This window comes from Ursus arctos, unplaced genomic scaffold (assembly GCF_023065955.2).
Source record: "Ursus arctos isolate Adak ecotype North America unplaced genomic scaffold, UrsArc2.0 scaffold_2, whole genome shotgun sequence".
Classification (NCBI taxonomy): domain Eukaryota; kingdom Metazoa; phylum Chordata; class Mammalia; order Carnivora; family Ursidae; genus Ursus; species Ursus arctos.
In genome coordinates, this window is record NW_026622874.1 from 100,431,704 (window position 1) to 100,445,706 (window position 14,003).

General features: G+C 58.9%; 1 protein-coding gene across 1 annotated transcript in view; it reads left to right on the forward strand.

Annotated features, from left to right (window-relative positions):
- FBXL18 (F-box and leucine rich repeat protein 18) overlaps positions 1–11,187 on the forward strand; it is a 35,015-nt gene extending 23,828 nt beyond the window's left edge. The window contains 1 exon segment of the mRNA XM_026516333.4: positions 10,113–11,187. Within this exon segment, the coding sequence (XP_026372118.1) occupies positions 10,113–10,269 (157 nt within the window). The 3' untranslated portion in view covers positions 10,270–11,187.
- Positions 11,188–14,003: the final 2,816 nt, after the last annotated feature.

A 14,003-nucleotide genomic window follows, 5' to 3' on the forward strand; every position in this document is an offset into this window, starting at 1 on the left:
TCTGGAACGGGGTCCGTGGTATCTCCGAGGTAGGTTTGTATAGTGTCCATCAGCACCATCCAGCTCTGGATTTTTCCATTTTCGCAGACTGACACTGTCCCCATGGAACACTAACCCCCGTGCCTCCCCTCCCGGCCCCTGGGGGCCTCTATTCCACTTTCTATTTCTGTGAATTGATGCTAAAATCTTTTTCTTTCTTTCTTTTTTTTTTAAGATTTTATTTTTCAGTCATCTCTACACCCAACATGGGGCTCGGACTCACAACCCTGAGATCAAGAGTCACATGTTCACCGCCTGAGCCAGCCCAGTGCCCTGATGCTAAGATCTTTTAACCCTTAAATTCTGTCTTTGCACTTCATTTAGACTTTGAAGCGGCAGTTACTTGGACGGTCGTGGGCAAAGGCAGTGAATTTAAAACGCTTCCTGCTCCTCTTGGGGTAGCATTTCCCCTCCTGCCCTCCGCTAGGGGCCTCCGTAGAAGGCGTACGTGCCCTTGCGTACAGCTCTCTGCAGAGCAGGGCCGCCTGGTCCCCTAGTGAGTGTGGCATTCCTGGAGGTGAAGCTGGAACACAGGGACGCTCGCACAATTTGAAAAGTCGAGAGGAATGCTTCCTGGAGAGACTTTGACCTGAGCAGGCTGTTTGGGCAGTGGCCATTTAGAGACCTCTCATGAGGAAACGCCACTGGCCATGGGACTGCGGTGCTCCCGAGAGCTGAGCGTGGGTGCCTCGTTTCAACACGGCCAAGACGGTCGCTGCTTCCTCCCCCGGTTTTGTGTCCTGACGGTCAGAGTTGCTGACAGGGAGGAGGCCCCGGCTGCTCACAAAATTCTGAGAAGAGCCATGAGCCTGGAGGTCTCCTGAATTCTAAGGCTCCGCTGGCCTTGCCGGACAGGCTTCATGTCAGTCTGTTGTCTTCGTGGTTTGCTGCTGAACTTCTCAGGAGAAATCTTATTCACTAAGGTTTCTCGGGCTCTGGTTGTTAAAATAGTATGTGTTTCTAATATTTCTAAAAATTGGACCATGCATCAAGCTGCTTTTAAGTGAAAGCTCCCCATAGCTCCACCAAGCAGAGGTCGTCATGGCCGGCAGACCTTATTATATGGTTTGGTACTCGATTTTTTTAAAAAAAGATTTTATTTATTTATTTGAGAGTGAGAGCGTGGGAGAGAGAGTGAGAAAGAGCACAAGCAAGGGGAGCGGCAGAGGGAGAGGGAGAAGCAGACTCCCCGCTGAATAGGGAGCCCCGTGTGGGGCTCGATCCCAGGACCCTGGGATCATGACCTGAACCAAAGGCAGATGCTTAACTGACTGAGCCACCCAGGCACCCCCTCTGATTTTTTAAATTTAATTTAATTTTTTGTTTTATTTTTTCTTAAAAGATTTTATTTATTTGACAGAGAGAGAGACAGCCAGCGAGAGAGGGAACACAAGCAAGGGGAGTGGGAGAGGAAGAGGCAGACTCCCAGCGGAGCAGGGAGTGGGGCTCAGTCCCAGGATCTTGACCTGGGATCATGACCTGAGCCGATGGCAGACGCTTAATGACTGAGCCACCCAGGTGCCCCTAAATTTTATTTTTAAGTAATCTCTCCTCCCAGTGTGGGGCTCGAACTCACAGCCACAGGATCAGGAGCTGCGTGCTCTACCGACTAAGCCAGCCAGGCGCCCCTACCCTGATTTTTAAAAAATGTAACACATCATGGATGGTTTTTGTGTTGATAAATCTGTAAATGATTTTTTTTTTAAAAGATTTTATTTATTTGACAGAGATAGAGACAGGCAGCGAGAGAGGGAACACAAGCAGGGGGAGTGGGAGAGGAAGAAGCAGGCTCATAGTGGAGGAGCCTGATGTGGGGCTCGATCCCAGAACGCTGGGATCCCGCCCTGAGCCGAAGGCAGACGCTTAACCGCTATGCCACCCAGGCGCCCCTGTAAATGATTGTTTTTAATTCTGTTTCATATCTATTATACAGGTGTCATCGTGGTTTCTGGTCCGGCTGTCGTAGCTAACTATGTGTGTTATTGACTTCCCTTCACTTTACACCTTGAGTTTTCCGACTCTGGAACCCGGGGAGGGGCCCGGGTGTTGGCCAGGGCACGCTTACCGTCGTGTCTGCACACCTCAGCATCCTCGTTGTGTAAAATAGAGCCCATGCCTGTTCGCGTGCTCGGTTTTCAGAGGGCTCGATCGGATGCTGGCTGTCCAGCACCCAGGCGCGTGGGCTTTGGGATGGACCATAGCTGTCTGGGAAGCGGGGTGCAGGGCAGGTCCTCTCCCCGTCCACCTGCTCTCTGTCCACTGGGCTGGCGGCTGGTGTAGGAGGCAAAGGCTGATTTTCTCGGGTGCAGTGATGAAGATGTTGGGCCAGCTCTGCCCTTTTAGCCTCCGGGAAGAGCCGTCGGTACTCTTGTCACCCTCACTGGCTCACACTAGGTCATCGCACTCCTGGGGGCTCCAGCTTGGGGGAGCTGACACCTCCCTGCTAGACGTGTTCTGCCCAAAGGGGCTTGGATTGGCCAGCGGCTCTGCCACTTCTCACCCCTGGAGGGCAGCTTCCTGCGGAGACAGGAACCAGCTTTGGGTTTTCCCACCACGTACACGCGAGCCTTCTCAGAAACCCAGAATAAATGTCTGAGGTCACCACGCCGTTGAGAGATTGTGCTGTGACAAGAGAGGATCTGGACATCTGCCTCCCGTGTAGGCATCACTAGCTGGTGAAGCTGCTTTGTCTTCCCGATCTTCAGACTCCTCCCCAACACAGTGCTCCCAGTCAGCTGGTCAGATTGGTGCTGAGATGCCAGTCCCTGCTCTGAGCTTCTCTTTCTCCCTCTTGGTTCTGTTCACAAGGTCCCTGTCTGCACCCCTTCTCTGCCTGGAGCCTGCGTGCGTCTTCCCAGCCCGTGCTGGTGGCCTGCTCACATGCAGCGCCTGCCGGGCTGTGAGCTCCCTCCTCTGGCCTCGTGGACTGTACCCACCGGCCCCTTTCTTAGGCCGTGTAGCACACACGATTATATGTTTTGGAGCCCCATCAGACAATAAGGTTTGGGGACTGGCGTGTGATAGCTCTGCTTTCCCAGCGTATCTTTGTGCTCTGCTCTGAGCGCAAGTCAGGTGCAGGCTTGGGCTCACCGGTGGCCCCAGGGGGCGCTGGTCACGGGGCTGACGCCTGGAGCACGGTACCTGAGAGCAGACCCGGAGTCGGCCTTGGTTCATTGGACTTCCCGGGCAGAAGCTGCACCAGTCCTCTCTTCCCGTGTCCCAGCACCTGGCACAGCCCCTGGCCGTGGTGGGGCCCACTGAGTGCCTGGCGCTGGCTACGGGGCGTTAAGGGCATGGTCCGGCCCACTGTGCTGAGAACCCTGTACGTGTGGCTGTCCTTGTGCGCTCCTCCAGCACACCTCCTTCAAGTCTCTGCTCTGGGCCCCCATCTTGGACGCTGTGCGCTGTGCAAGCACCCCGTTTGCATGCCAGAACCCTGTTACTCCTCTGTTGTTCAAGCCTCCCAGAACTCCTGCGAGATACATGCTGTTAGCTCCAGTGTACAGATGGGGAAACTGAGGCTCTGGGAGGTGCAGCTGAGGAGTGTAGCCTGGACCCCAGCATGGACAGAACGGGAGGTTGTGTCCAGAGGGAAGAAGGGCACCCGCCCCCTCCAGAGGGCTGTGCCGGGTGCTGTGTGGGGCTCTCCAGAGCCATGTGGGCATCTTACCCTGAGCCCCCAAGGCCTGAGGGAGGCGCACAGGGCTGAAGAATCTTCTGTGCTTGTCAGGGCTGCATCCCGATCCAGGTCTACTGGAAGCCTTTCTCCTCCAGCCATGCTGCTGGGGGCCGGGCTGAGATGCAGCCCGACGGGACAGGCACTGGTGTGCACATATCCTTCTGGTGGCCTCTGCTGCCTAGAATTGTCTGTGGGTCTGGGCTGTCCAGCACAGCCTGCAGAGGTCTTTCCTGGCTGGGAAGCAGCACAGGGTGGCTCCAGGCAGCTCGGGCTGCGCACTGGAGACCTGAGGGCCTTGCAACCAGGTCTTGCTGCCGAGCAGGGGCCCTGGCTGCTTTTCTGCACCGTACCCAGCAGATGGCGCCGCGGCTCACAGTAACCAGCGTGTCCCTGCGGAGAGCACTGGTTTCTCTCCTGGAGGCCTGCATTCCACCGAGGGGAGAACTTGAAAAGGGAAAGGCTGGAATCTGTTCTCACTTTTCTGAGGCCTTTCTTTTTTTCTTATCTCCTTCCCTGCCTCAGGCTCAGAAAATTATTGAGCGAGAGGAGTGCCTGGCCCCAGGCTGTTGTGCTACTCCCTGGCCGGAGTGTGGAAGTCTGGTTTCTCCCTGACTCCGCTGTGACTCAGCCACGGGGCTGCTGTGACATCTGTAGTCCTGGCGCCTCTCTCCAGGGCCAGCATCTTCCCGCTGGCTCATGTGTCTGACCTCCAAGTGGCTTTGTGTCAGAGGTCGTGCTGCGGTGCCAGCCGCTCTGGCCCTTCTGGGACCTGGCTTTGCAGCCCAGCCCTGCCTCGCAAGAAGTGGTTGGCCTTAGGCGGGCTGCCTCAGTTTCCTCAGCTGGGAGGGGAGTTGGTGGCGGCCATGTGTGTCTAGCACCAGGCAGGGCATCCTGACAGGCATTCGTGCTCTTATTTTCTGTTCTTTGCCTTTTCAGGTTTGAAGCATTAAACATTTGGGCCCTTCTCTGCCCTCTCTGGCATCACCCCCGCTAGGTTTGGAGGGGCTTCTTCTGCGTGTTCCCCCACTTCGGGTCTAGAGGTTGGACAGTGCTGTGGGGCAGGGACACCTGTAGGCCTGGAAGCTCTCGGGGCCCCTCAGGGGAGCAAGATGCAGCTTTCCATCTGCCACCCTCCTGCTCCCACCCCCACCGTGAAAACACCCTAATTCATTGGGTCAGGTGTTTGCCCCCCTTCCCTTGTGACCTCAGACACCTTGCCTGGAGCCAGCCTCTATCTGTTCCATTTGCTGTATCTCTAGAAACCCAGAGTCGTCCTGTCCTGGCCGAGTGAGTGTCGCACAGCCGCCCCGCAGGGCTGCCCTCCATTGGGCCCTGGTCAGACTGCAGTATGGCAGCGTCCCGGGCGAGGAGCTGGGCTGCACGTGGCCCTCTGTGGTGGGACTGCCCTTTGATTTTTCCTGTCTGAGCTGTGCACCGAGCCACATCTCTGCTGTCCACATTCCCCGGTCTGGCACTGGGTAGGGAGGGCCCTTCCCAAGGGCTGTGGCCTCTCTGATTTTCTTTGATGCTGCCCTTTCCTGGAAGCTGCCTGCAGGCGTTGGGGGGGGGGGTTGGGTGAGGCCAGTGCCCGCACTCCAGTCTTCGTGGTCACCTATGCAGAGTGATAGCAACTCGTGTCTGTTGCTGAAGTTGTCTGAGATGAGGATGTGCCAGTTCTGAACCTTGGCCTAGTGCTCTCCAGAAGGTGCTGGCCTTCCTGGGGCCAGTGGCCTCGGGGGCCACATCCATTCCTGGTCCTTCCAGGCCACGTGTGTTTACTTGTCACTGACCTCTGTTGGTTGTCACCCTGAGGGGGTCGCGGCTTGGAGCAGTGTAGCCTCCCTTTCCAGGAATGGCAGGAACCCTGTTCCTGGGCGGGAGCAGGCGAGACTCGGGTCGGCTGGGTCGGACATTCCGCCAGTCCGGGTCAGGTCTCAGCCTGAGGCGCTGTGGAAATTCCTTCCCCCAGGCGTCCCCAAGTGTGTGTCTCAGCCTAAGCTGTGCTGGTGAGGAATGTGGGCCTGCGAGGCCAGCAGGCGGTTTGCTGCAAGTCCCAAGCCGCCCGAGCCGCCGTGCCCAGCTCCCGCCCCTGCCCCGCCGCCCTGCTCAGTGCTGGCAAGCGCAAGGCTGAGCCCCTGGGCCTGGGCCGCAGCTCCGACCCTCCTGCTCCGATGTGCCGCTTCATGCCCCGAAAACGCACAGGGCTCCGTCTGTGTTTGTGTTTTGTAAACGTGTTTAGAAATGAGTGAAGTTTACAGATGGAGCGATTAATTGTTTAAGTCTGGGGAACCCTGGGAGCTCTAGAATGGAAAGTGGATTTTAAAATACAGACTTAGTGCTGTTTTACGGCCTTAATTGCTGTTAAAGGGGCAGTTGAGCTCCATCATGAATAGCATCGGCTTGCCACGTTTTCGTGGCAGGTTTCTGGGAGCACTTCGTCATTCCTACCTGGAATGCCGAGCCGCATGTGACCCGGAAAAGGACCAGGCCGACTGGGTTTTGCTGTAGGTTCCGGGTGGGGGGGACCCTCGGCCTCGCCTCAGAGCTTGGAGGCTGGTGAGTTCTGGCTCGGTTTGTGTGGGAGGCCCACGGGGCTGGATCTGGGAGCGGATAGGCCTTGGGCCTGGTGCTGTGGGAGCCATGATGGCCGCCCACCGGTGGGGGTGGAGAGGAACGTCAGGAGCCAGACTGTAGCCCCGGCTACTGACCGGCGTGGAAGACGTTCAGTGATGCAATCTGTGGTCCAGATTGTCTGGCCACCCGAGTGGAGGGATGAGGTCCAGTGGCCCCATGGTGGGCTGTGGCTGCCTGCATCTGCTGGTGGGCTGGAGACCTTTCCCATCCCCAAGGAGTCTCTCCTAGAGTCCTCTGAGGCCGTGAGGGCAGGATCGGTGGACAGAAGCAGGGTCTGGGCTGATTCCAGGCCGCTCTGATGTTGGCTCTGGGCATCCGCGGGATTATCGGTGAGCTGGGAAGGTGCTCCCTGCGCTCCTCCCCAGAGCAGCGTCTGAGGTCTGTGCACTTTGACAGACGTCCGCTTATCACCTCCAGGTTGTTTTATTCCTGGCCACCGTCTGCCTTTGTGTTTCTTGAAGCCCGTTGTTAGGGCGTGCCTGAGTGGCTCTTCTCACTTATCTCACTACTTTGGCTTTTCTATAAGACCTTTATCTTGGGGGGAAGAGGCTGTGGGCTTCAGTGTTGTTTCTCGTTCTCTGGCAAAGAAGCACACCCAGCAGGTGTTTCGAAGCTGATTGAACCCGTTCTGCCTCTGGGCTGCTTCCTGGCCTGCCCCCCAAGACCCTTTTCCGGTTCCGTGACACCCGCAGGCCTTGAGGTCCCGGGGTCCCACCCTCGCTGTGGAGTCGGGCCTAGACTGGTTCTGGCATGGTAACCGCAGGATGTACCTTTCCTGAGCCCCCTTGTCATCTGTTTGTGCTGGTGATGAGCGTGGAGCCCAGGCTGGTTCTCTCTGCTTCTCTGAAAGGCCTACAGGCAGCTGCAAAGTGGACTTAGAAGATGAAGGGGCCCTAGGAGATCGGGGGGTCTTTTCCTAGCCATTCTCCCTTTTGATTGCTCCAGAACTATATTTTCTTGACCCAGTTAGGGTGGGTGGGTGGGTCAGCCGGCTTCTCACTGTGGCCCTTAAGTGGAGGCAGGCAAGGTTAACCGACTGAGCACCCAGGAGCCCCTGTCGTCTTTTTCTCTTTAAACAAAACAATAGTTTACAAACAAACAAACCCTCCTTTCTGCTTCCGGGAGCGTTCAGAGAAGGTATTTGGGGTCCTGAGATCTTCGGATAGCTGAAGGCACACGTTAGATGCCCGTGGTCGGTTTGCGACGGCCCAGGTAGAGATTCTTCTCTGATGCAGTGCTTCCCTTCCAGCCGTTACAAATGGCGGAGTGTAAGCATAGGTGAACTTTTCTTAAATGCTATCCCCAGGCCCCCTGGGAAGGGCACGCCTTCTGCCCCATCCACGGAGACCCCTGGTTGACCTGCTTCTCATGGGGTCTCCTCCCCGCCTCTACTGTCACCTCTTGCTGCCTCTGGTGGGAGCCAGGCGGCCCAACTCACAGGTGCCGGGTTTTAGAACAAGCGAGTAGGGCCCTGGGCGTGGGGCTCCTCTGCTCCTCGGTGAGGTCCCTGGCTGGCAGTTCCGGGAAGGCCGGGGTGCCTGCCTCGTGCTCTGCCCGACGCATGTCCCATGTCTGCGTTGCTGCCCAGGACAGCACGGGGTGTAGCCTTGCCTGAGGAGCATAGCAGGAGACCTCCTTGGGGTGCCTCAGTCTGGGGTCTGGGGGTGAGCCTGTTGACCTCCTCCTAGGCCTCGTTCTTGTCCTCCGAACTCACGGCCAGAAGGGCAGCCTTGAGTCTTTGCCTTGGCAATGCCATTGGCCCTGGTCAGGGGAGAGGTCCTGAGAGGTGACCCGTCCTGCCGTTAGTCACTAGCCTACAATGGCTTCTAAACATGGGTAGCCAGAAGTTTTATTTCACTGGGGCTGTTTACTTAAATCTCAAACTATATTTGAAATCAAAAGAACATTGTGACACGTTCATAAGTTATGAGGCAGGATACACCCCCTGCCCACCCCGCCAAGAACTCGCCTCCACCTGTGGGGCCCCTTCCCTCCCAAAGGGAGTCCCAGCCCTACACTTGCAGTCGAATGGTTGCCGTCTTCCCCCTTGTCACCGCTTCTCGTCTCCACTCTGGGCGAGGCCCGCCCAGCTGTGTGATGTCTTTGGCGATGTCGCTGGCCATCCGGGCCGGTGGGGGCTGGGGGGCTGCAGCGGAGAGTGTGCACAGGTTCCTTGAGGTCCAGGGAGGGGCTTTGTAAAGAAAGTGACTGAGTCTGCTTTCCGGAGCTCTGTCCAAGTCCAAGTGAATCCAGGTGTGAACCGAGAGCAAGCAGGAAGTGGGGTTGTGCTGGGGAGGGGGCACCTCCATTCGTTGCCCCGGTGACCTTCTGTGGGAGGTCCCAAGTGCTGTTGGGCTGGCCCCCTGGCCCGCCGCCACCCGGAGCCGCCCCTGGGGCAGTGCGGAGGGAGCGGAGCCAGGCAGTGCAGCCTGCATTCCTGGCTTTGGTGAGAAATCAATCCCCCTTTAGCATCTTGACAGCAGCTTGTGAAGATTCTGGGGTGCTGCTGGCCTCGGGAAGGGCAGGCGGGCGGAGGAGTCTTTGCACGCACATCTCACATCCGAGAATATTTTGTTTCAAGTAAATCACACAGCGGGTTTGCAGGCAAGGACTTGCCGGCGAGGTTCATGGTCACAGATGCTGCTGCCCGCGAGCAGAGCACTGAGCTTAGAACTGGGAGGCATTTCCTGGGCGCCTTTATTGCCAAAACATCTAGCTCTGTGAGTACCTTTTTGGCATTTACTTTACATGTGTCATAAATCCATCAGTGCCTCCGCTGCAGGCCACGGGGCGGGCCGGGCCGCGGCTCCCTTGTTCCTTCCAGCGGGTGCAGGGCTGGAGGGGACTTGCCTTAGTTTTGGCAAGTGCCCAGGTTCCCTACCCTGTGGGCACCTTCCCATCTCTTGCCCTTCGAGCCTGAGGGACAGAAGTTACTCCGGGGTCTGGACGTCTGCTGTCGCACTCTGTGGGAACCCATGTGTCTCCCTTTTCCTGGACTCCTGCAGCCGGCACTTCTGTTTCGTCTCTTGGCCGCTGCACACCGGGACCTGCCGCTGAGCGCCTGAGGGACCGTGGCCAGGGCATGCCCTTCCCAGGCGGGAAGGGGGCTGGTCACCTCCCCGGCTTTCCACGGGGGGCTCTGGGGAGGGTGACCTGAGACACTCCATGGCCACTGTACGCTTCTGTGCTACATCGGGGAGACTGTCCCCCTGTGGGGTGTGAAGGGTGGGGATTTGTCTCGCGTTCTGATGGAGGCTCGTGGCTCCCAGCAGCAGGATCTGGCAGGGTTACCACCTCGCCTGCCGTGGGAGTTCGTGCCCCTTGAGGGTGGCCTGTGCCCACGCGGGTTTGGCTGCCTGTCCCTTCCCTCCACCCCTTGAGGGTGTTGTCCTGGCTGTGGACAGAGGTGTGGCTTCACGTGGCTTGGGTGGCTCCCAGGAGCCCTTGCTACGCAGGAACGCGGCGGCCTGTTTGGACAGGCTGCTCTCCTGCTCTCTCCCTGGGCGGGCGAACTCCTGAGGCCGCCCGATGGGTGTCTCCGGATGGGTGCCTCCCGATGGGTGCCTCCCGAGTGCCCCCGAGAAGCGGCACCACCCCCAAGCAGGCGCATCTCCCTCTGCCCGCCTCTCTTGGAGCCGCAGCGTGCGGCCTGGAGGCGCGTGTCTGCCGGCGGGAGGGCTGGGCTGGCCTTGCACCCTGCAGGCTGCCCCTCCCTCTGCACCGCCAGGGCCCCTCCGCTAACGGCTTGCCTCTGGTTCAGTTTCCAGGCCGAACGGCCCGCGCTGAATGTCGTCATCTTCCCTCTGCTGCACGAGGGCCTGACCAATGTTATCCGGGACGTCCCCATGGTGCACCTGGATGAGATCACCTTATTTAAAAGCAGAGTGGCTGAGGAGCCGCCGAACCTGTGGTGGTGACAGGGACAGCCAGCACCGGGCGAAGCTGCTTCCGGCAGCCAAGCCTCCCTCCTGCCACTGTCGCCTGTTAGTCTCCTGGGCCTGGAAGCAGGACCGCCCTGATGGGCATGTGGCCTGCTGCTGCTGCTCACTGCCTGCCCCTGCCGGACACCGTGGCCCGTCGGGTCCCAGGAGGAAGGATGCCTCCTCTGCCTGGCCATCCCGCACACCCATCGTCTCCCAGGGTCTCCCGAAGCTTCCTCTTGCTTTCTCTCGGCGCTCAGTGAAACGTGGGTCTCATCCGTGAGGATGAGGAGGAAGAGCTGGCTGTCTGGGTGACCTGCGGGGCCTGGCGTGGGTGTTTCTAAACTGAGACTCACATCCGTCACAGAGCACTGACTCCCTGGGGCCCTGACCAGGTCTCCAGAGCAGCACGGGGCTGCCCCCCACTGCTGCTTCAACCCTCCGGAGTGTCTCATGTGTGTCTGGCCACCTGCCATCAGGCTCTTGGAGGGGTGGCCTTGGGCCCGGGGCTGGGGGTGACCGTGCGTGTGTGGGTGGAGGTGCTCACACAGTGACATGATGGCATCGCTGGTGACCACGTGCCCAAGTTCCCCTTCCCTTGGGCCAGCTGGAAGCACGACGCAGTGGGGAGCTCTGGATTGGGGGCTCTCTTTCCCGGTAACACACGTTTTAACCCAGTTATGTCTCCAGCGTGTTTCCAGCCAGATGGCATCAGACAAGTTCAGGGCCACTGACTGGCTGGGCAGGGACCCCCCTGGGGCTGGGATTGTGGGGCGAGGCCTGGGGCAGGCCCGCCATGCAGCCAGCACGGCACTCAGCTTTAGGACCTGTTCTCCGTGAAGATCTGTGTTTCTGGGGAAATACGTACCTGGCTTCATTCAAGAAAACTTGAAATATTAAAACTTAGAAAGGACATTTAAGGCCAGAGTAGTGATCAAACTATCCTGTTTCATATAGCTTTATTTAGCACTTTAAAAAATTCAGTGCAGCTATTCCAAAAATGGGGAGTGACCTCCCAGAGTCCAGGGCCTCCCTCCCCGTGCTGAGCCGGCTGCCTTCTCAACTGCAAGACTCTCTCCAGAGCTGGTGGCCCCTCGGCTGGTGGCTTCCGAGGGGCTGCAATCGGGTCCCTCCGCCACGGGTCTGGCGCTGACCACTCTCGGTGTTGCTCCTGGAGGCTTGCCAGGGGTGCGGGGCACCGTTGCGTGGCTTCCAGCCAGGGGCACGTCAGTCCTGCAGAGGCTACTCCCCGGCATCCCCAGCCTCCCTCTCTCTCTGGGTTGGGGGGTGCAGAGCCCACCAGGCCCTGCTCACGCTGCTGGTGCCCATTGTGGCTGCCATCTGTTCGGGGGCCCCCAGCCCGGCCATCTTCCCACTTTGTGTCTGTGGTGCCGGTCCCCCTCCCCTCATTCCGTGTAGTGTGTCCTGCAGCTTACCTACTAAAAGACTAGGTCCATGGCCCTGGGGCTTTTCATTTGCCTTTCCTTCCCTGGGTTCTTGAGGGACAGTTCAGCAAGCCCAACCCCGCAGGGCTGAGGGGGTCCAGGAGGCCAGACAGCAGCTGCAGGAATCAAGCAGTCCTGGGGTCAGGGCCATGGGAGGCACAGTCTGGCAGCCTCTGCCCATCCCAGCGGCTCTGCTCTGCCCTCCCCCCTCCTGAGTGGATGGGGGTCTGCATGGGTGGCGCGGGGTGAGTCGCCTCCCTCCTTGCTGTGGTTTTCATGCCCTCTCCCTGCCTCGGGCTTCACAGAGGGATTGGTCTGTAGCTGCCCGCAGGTGAATGCCTACAGCCTTCACCTTGGAGGGCCTGATGTGGTCTGAGAGCCCTGCCTGGCCTTGTAAGCCTAGGGACAGGTTGCCCTGGGCCCCAGAGAGATAGGCTGAGGTCCCTGTAGGGCCCCATGGCTGTAGATGAGGGTCTGAGAGTTGGTGGGCTCACCTCTCCTCCCCAATTTTGGAGTATTTCTTTCAGGTGGTGCCCAGAGACCCCCCCCCCCCAGGCAAGGGTGGCCAGGAGGGGGTGGTATGGGGACTGACCACTTCTTATCCTCAAAGCAAGCGTGTGGCTGGCTGCAGCCTGACTGGTGGAGGGGTGTCTCCTCCAGAGCAGCCCGGGCTCAGGCTGGAGAATGAGCTCTCCACTAGGCTGCGATTGTGTGTTCGCGCACTTGCCTGGGCGGCCTGTTCTCACGAGCAAGCAGTTTTAACCAGCAGCATCATTTATGCCAACAAACAGGGCCTGGGGGTGGGGGGAGGCGTCCACCCAGGGCTGGGGGTGTGAGCTGCTGCGGAGAGCCGCTCCCACACAGCAGACCTTGTATTTTTAGCGTCCCTGTAACCATCTTGCTACTAGAGTAAGAACTTCCGCCGCTTCTGCCCCCGAGACGGGACGCACCAGATGCTAATAATGTGCTTATTCTCGCTAAGTGCTATTTTGGCAGCGGTGTTAATTGCAATTTCTATTCTGCAACGTTTTATGCTGGGAAAAGAACCCACCCTAATGGTCCCCAATTGGCAGAACTGGGCTGTTAAGTGTGGACCATATGCTGCCTGCTGAGAGGGGCCTGGTCAGCACTGCTGGCTGCGTGTGTGTGCGTGTGCATGCGTGTGTGTACGTGTGCGTGCGCACATGTGAGTGCCGTCTGCTGTGTACAGATGCGTGTGTGTGCACGTTTCTGCATGTGATCTCGTGTGTGCGTATGCGAGAGAGAGAGAGAGAGAGAGAGAGAGAGAGAGGGAGGGAGGGAGGGAGGGAGGGAGGGAGAGGGAGAAGAGAGACTGGGGGAGGTGGGAATGATGAGGGGAGAGGAGAGGTGAGATCAGGGCATTTATCCCTTTGTTAAAGTAGAAGCCCCCTGCCCTCCCGAGGCCGCCCCTCCCGCCTGCGCCCACCCTGCCCCTTGACCCTGCGGCTTGCTCCCCTCCACTCTGGTCCGCCGGGTGTGCCTGCCGCCGGGGCTCTGACTTGGCTGCCACGCCGCCACACAAGCTGCCACACAAGCCGGCCGGAGGGTGTGAAGGTGCTTCCCTGGGGGCAGCCTCTGGAGGCTGAGGAGAGCGGAGGCCTGCCGCCTCCCTTCCCCGTCGGTGGCTTTTCATTCTCACGTGCAAGTATTTTTACTTCCCAGCCCAAGGAGGCCGGATTAGGGACACTTCACTCTGTTGTTTCCCCGGGGGACAGATCTTATCCCTGCTGGCAGCTGTCCTCTGAAGACCCAAGGATTCACGTGTCTGGGCGCCTGTGTCTGACACCAGCCTGGAGGGCCCTGGGATGATGCCCGCCACATAGACCTCGGGCAGCTCTACAAGGCTGGTTGTTGAGGGCGAGGCTCCCTTAACCACCCCTGTACCAGGATCCATGGCTGCAGGCTGCCTGGCTGAGAGGACGAAGGTTGGCGGAGACCTGGCTGAGAGAGCTGGGCCAGGGGAGCGGAGCCGCAGGAGCCGGATGTCTGTTGGCCCTCGAGGGTCTGAAACCAGCCTGTGCCATCCTGGTTGTGCCAGCGGCCCTCCCGGAGTCTGTGCCAAGAAGGTGACGATCCCGCAGCTTCCCCCCACCTTGCAGGAAGGGAACACGCCGGGGACCCACCGTCACGACCTCCTCTGAGTGGCGCAGGGCCAGCGGGCAGTCTCCTGCTCCCTCTGGCCCTCATTATCTGCTCCGGGGGGGTTTGAGAATTTCCGGGGCCTCGTAAAGAAGAAGAATAAGAAATGAGAAATTAGTGGGCAAG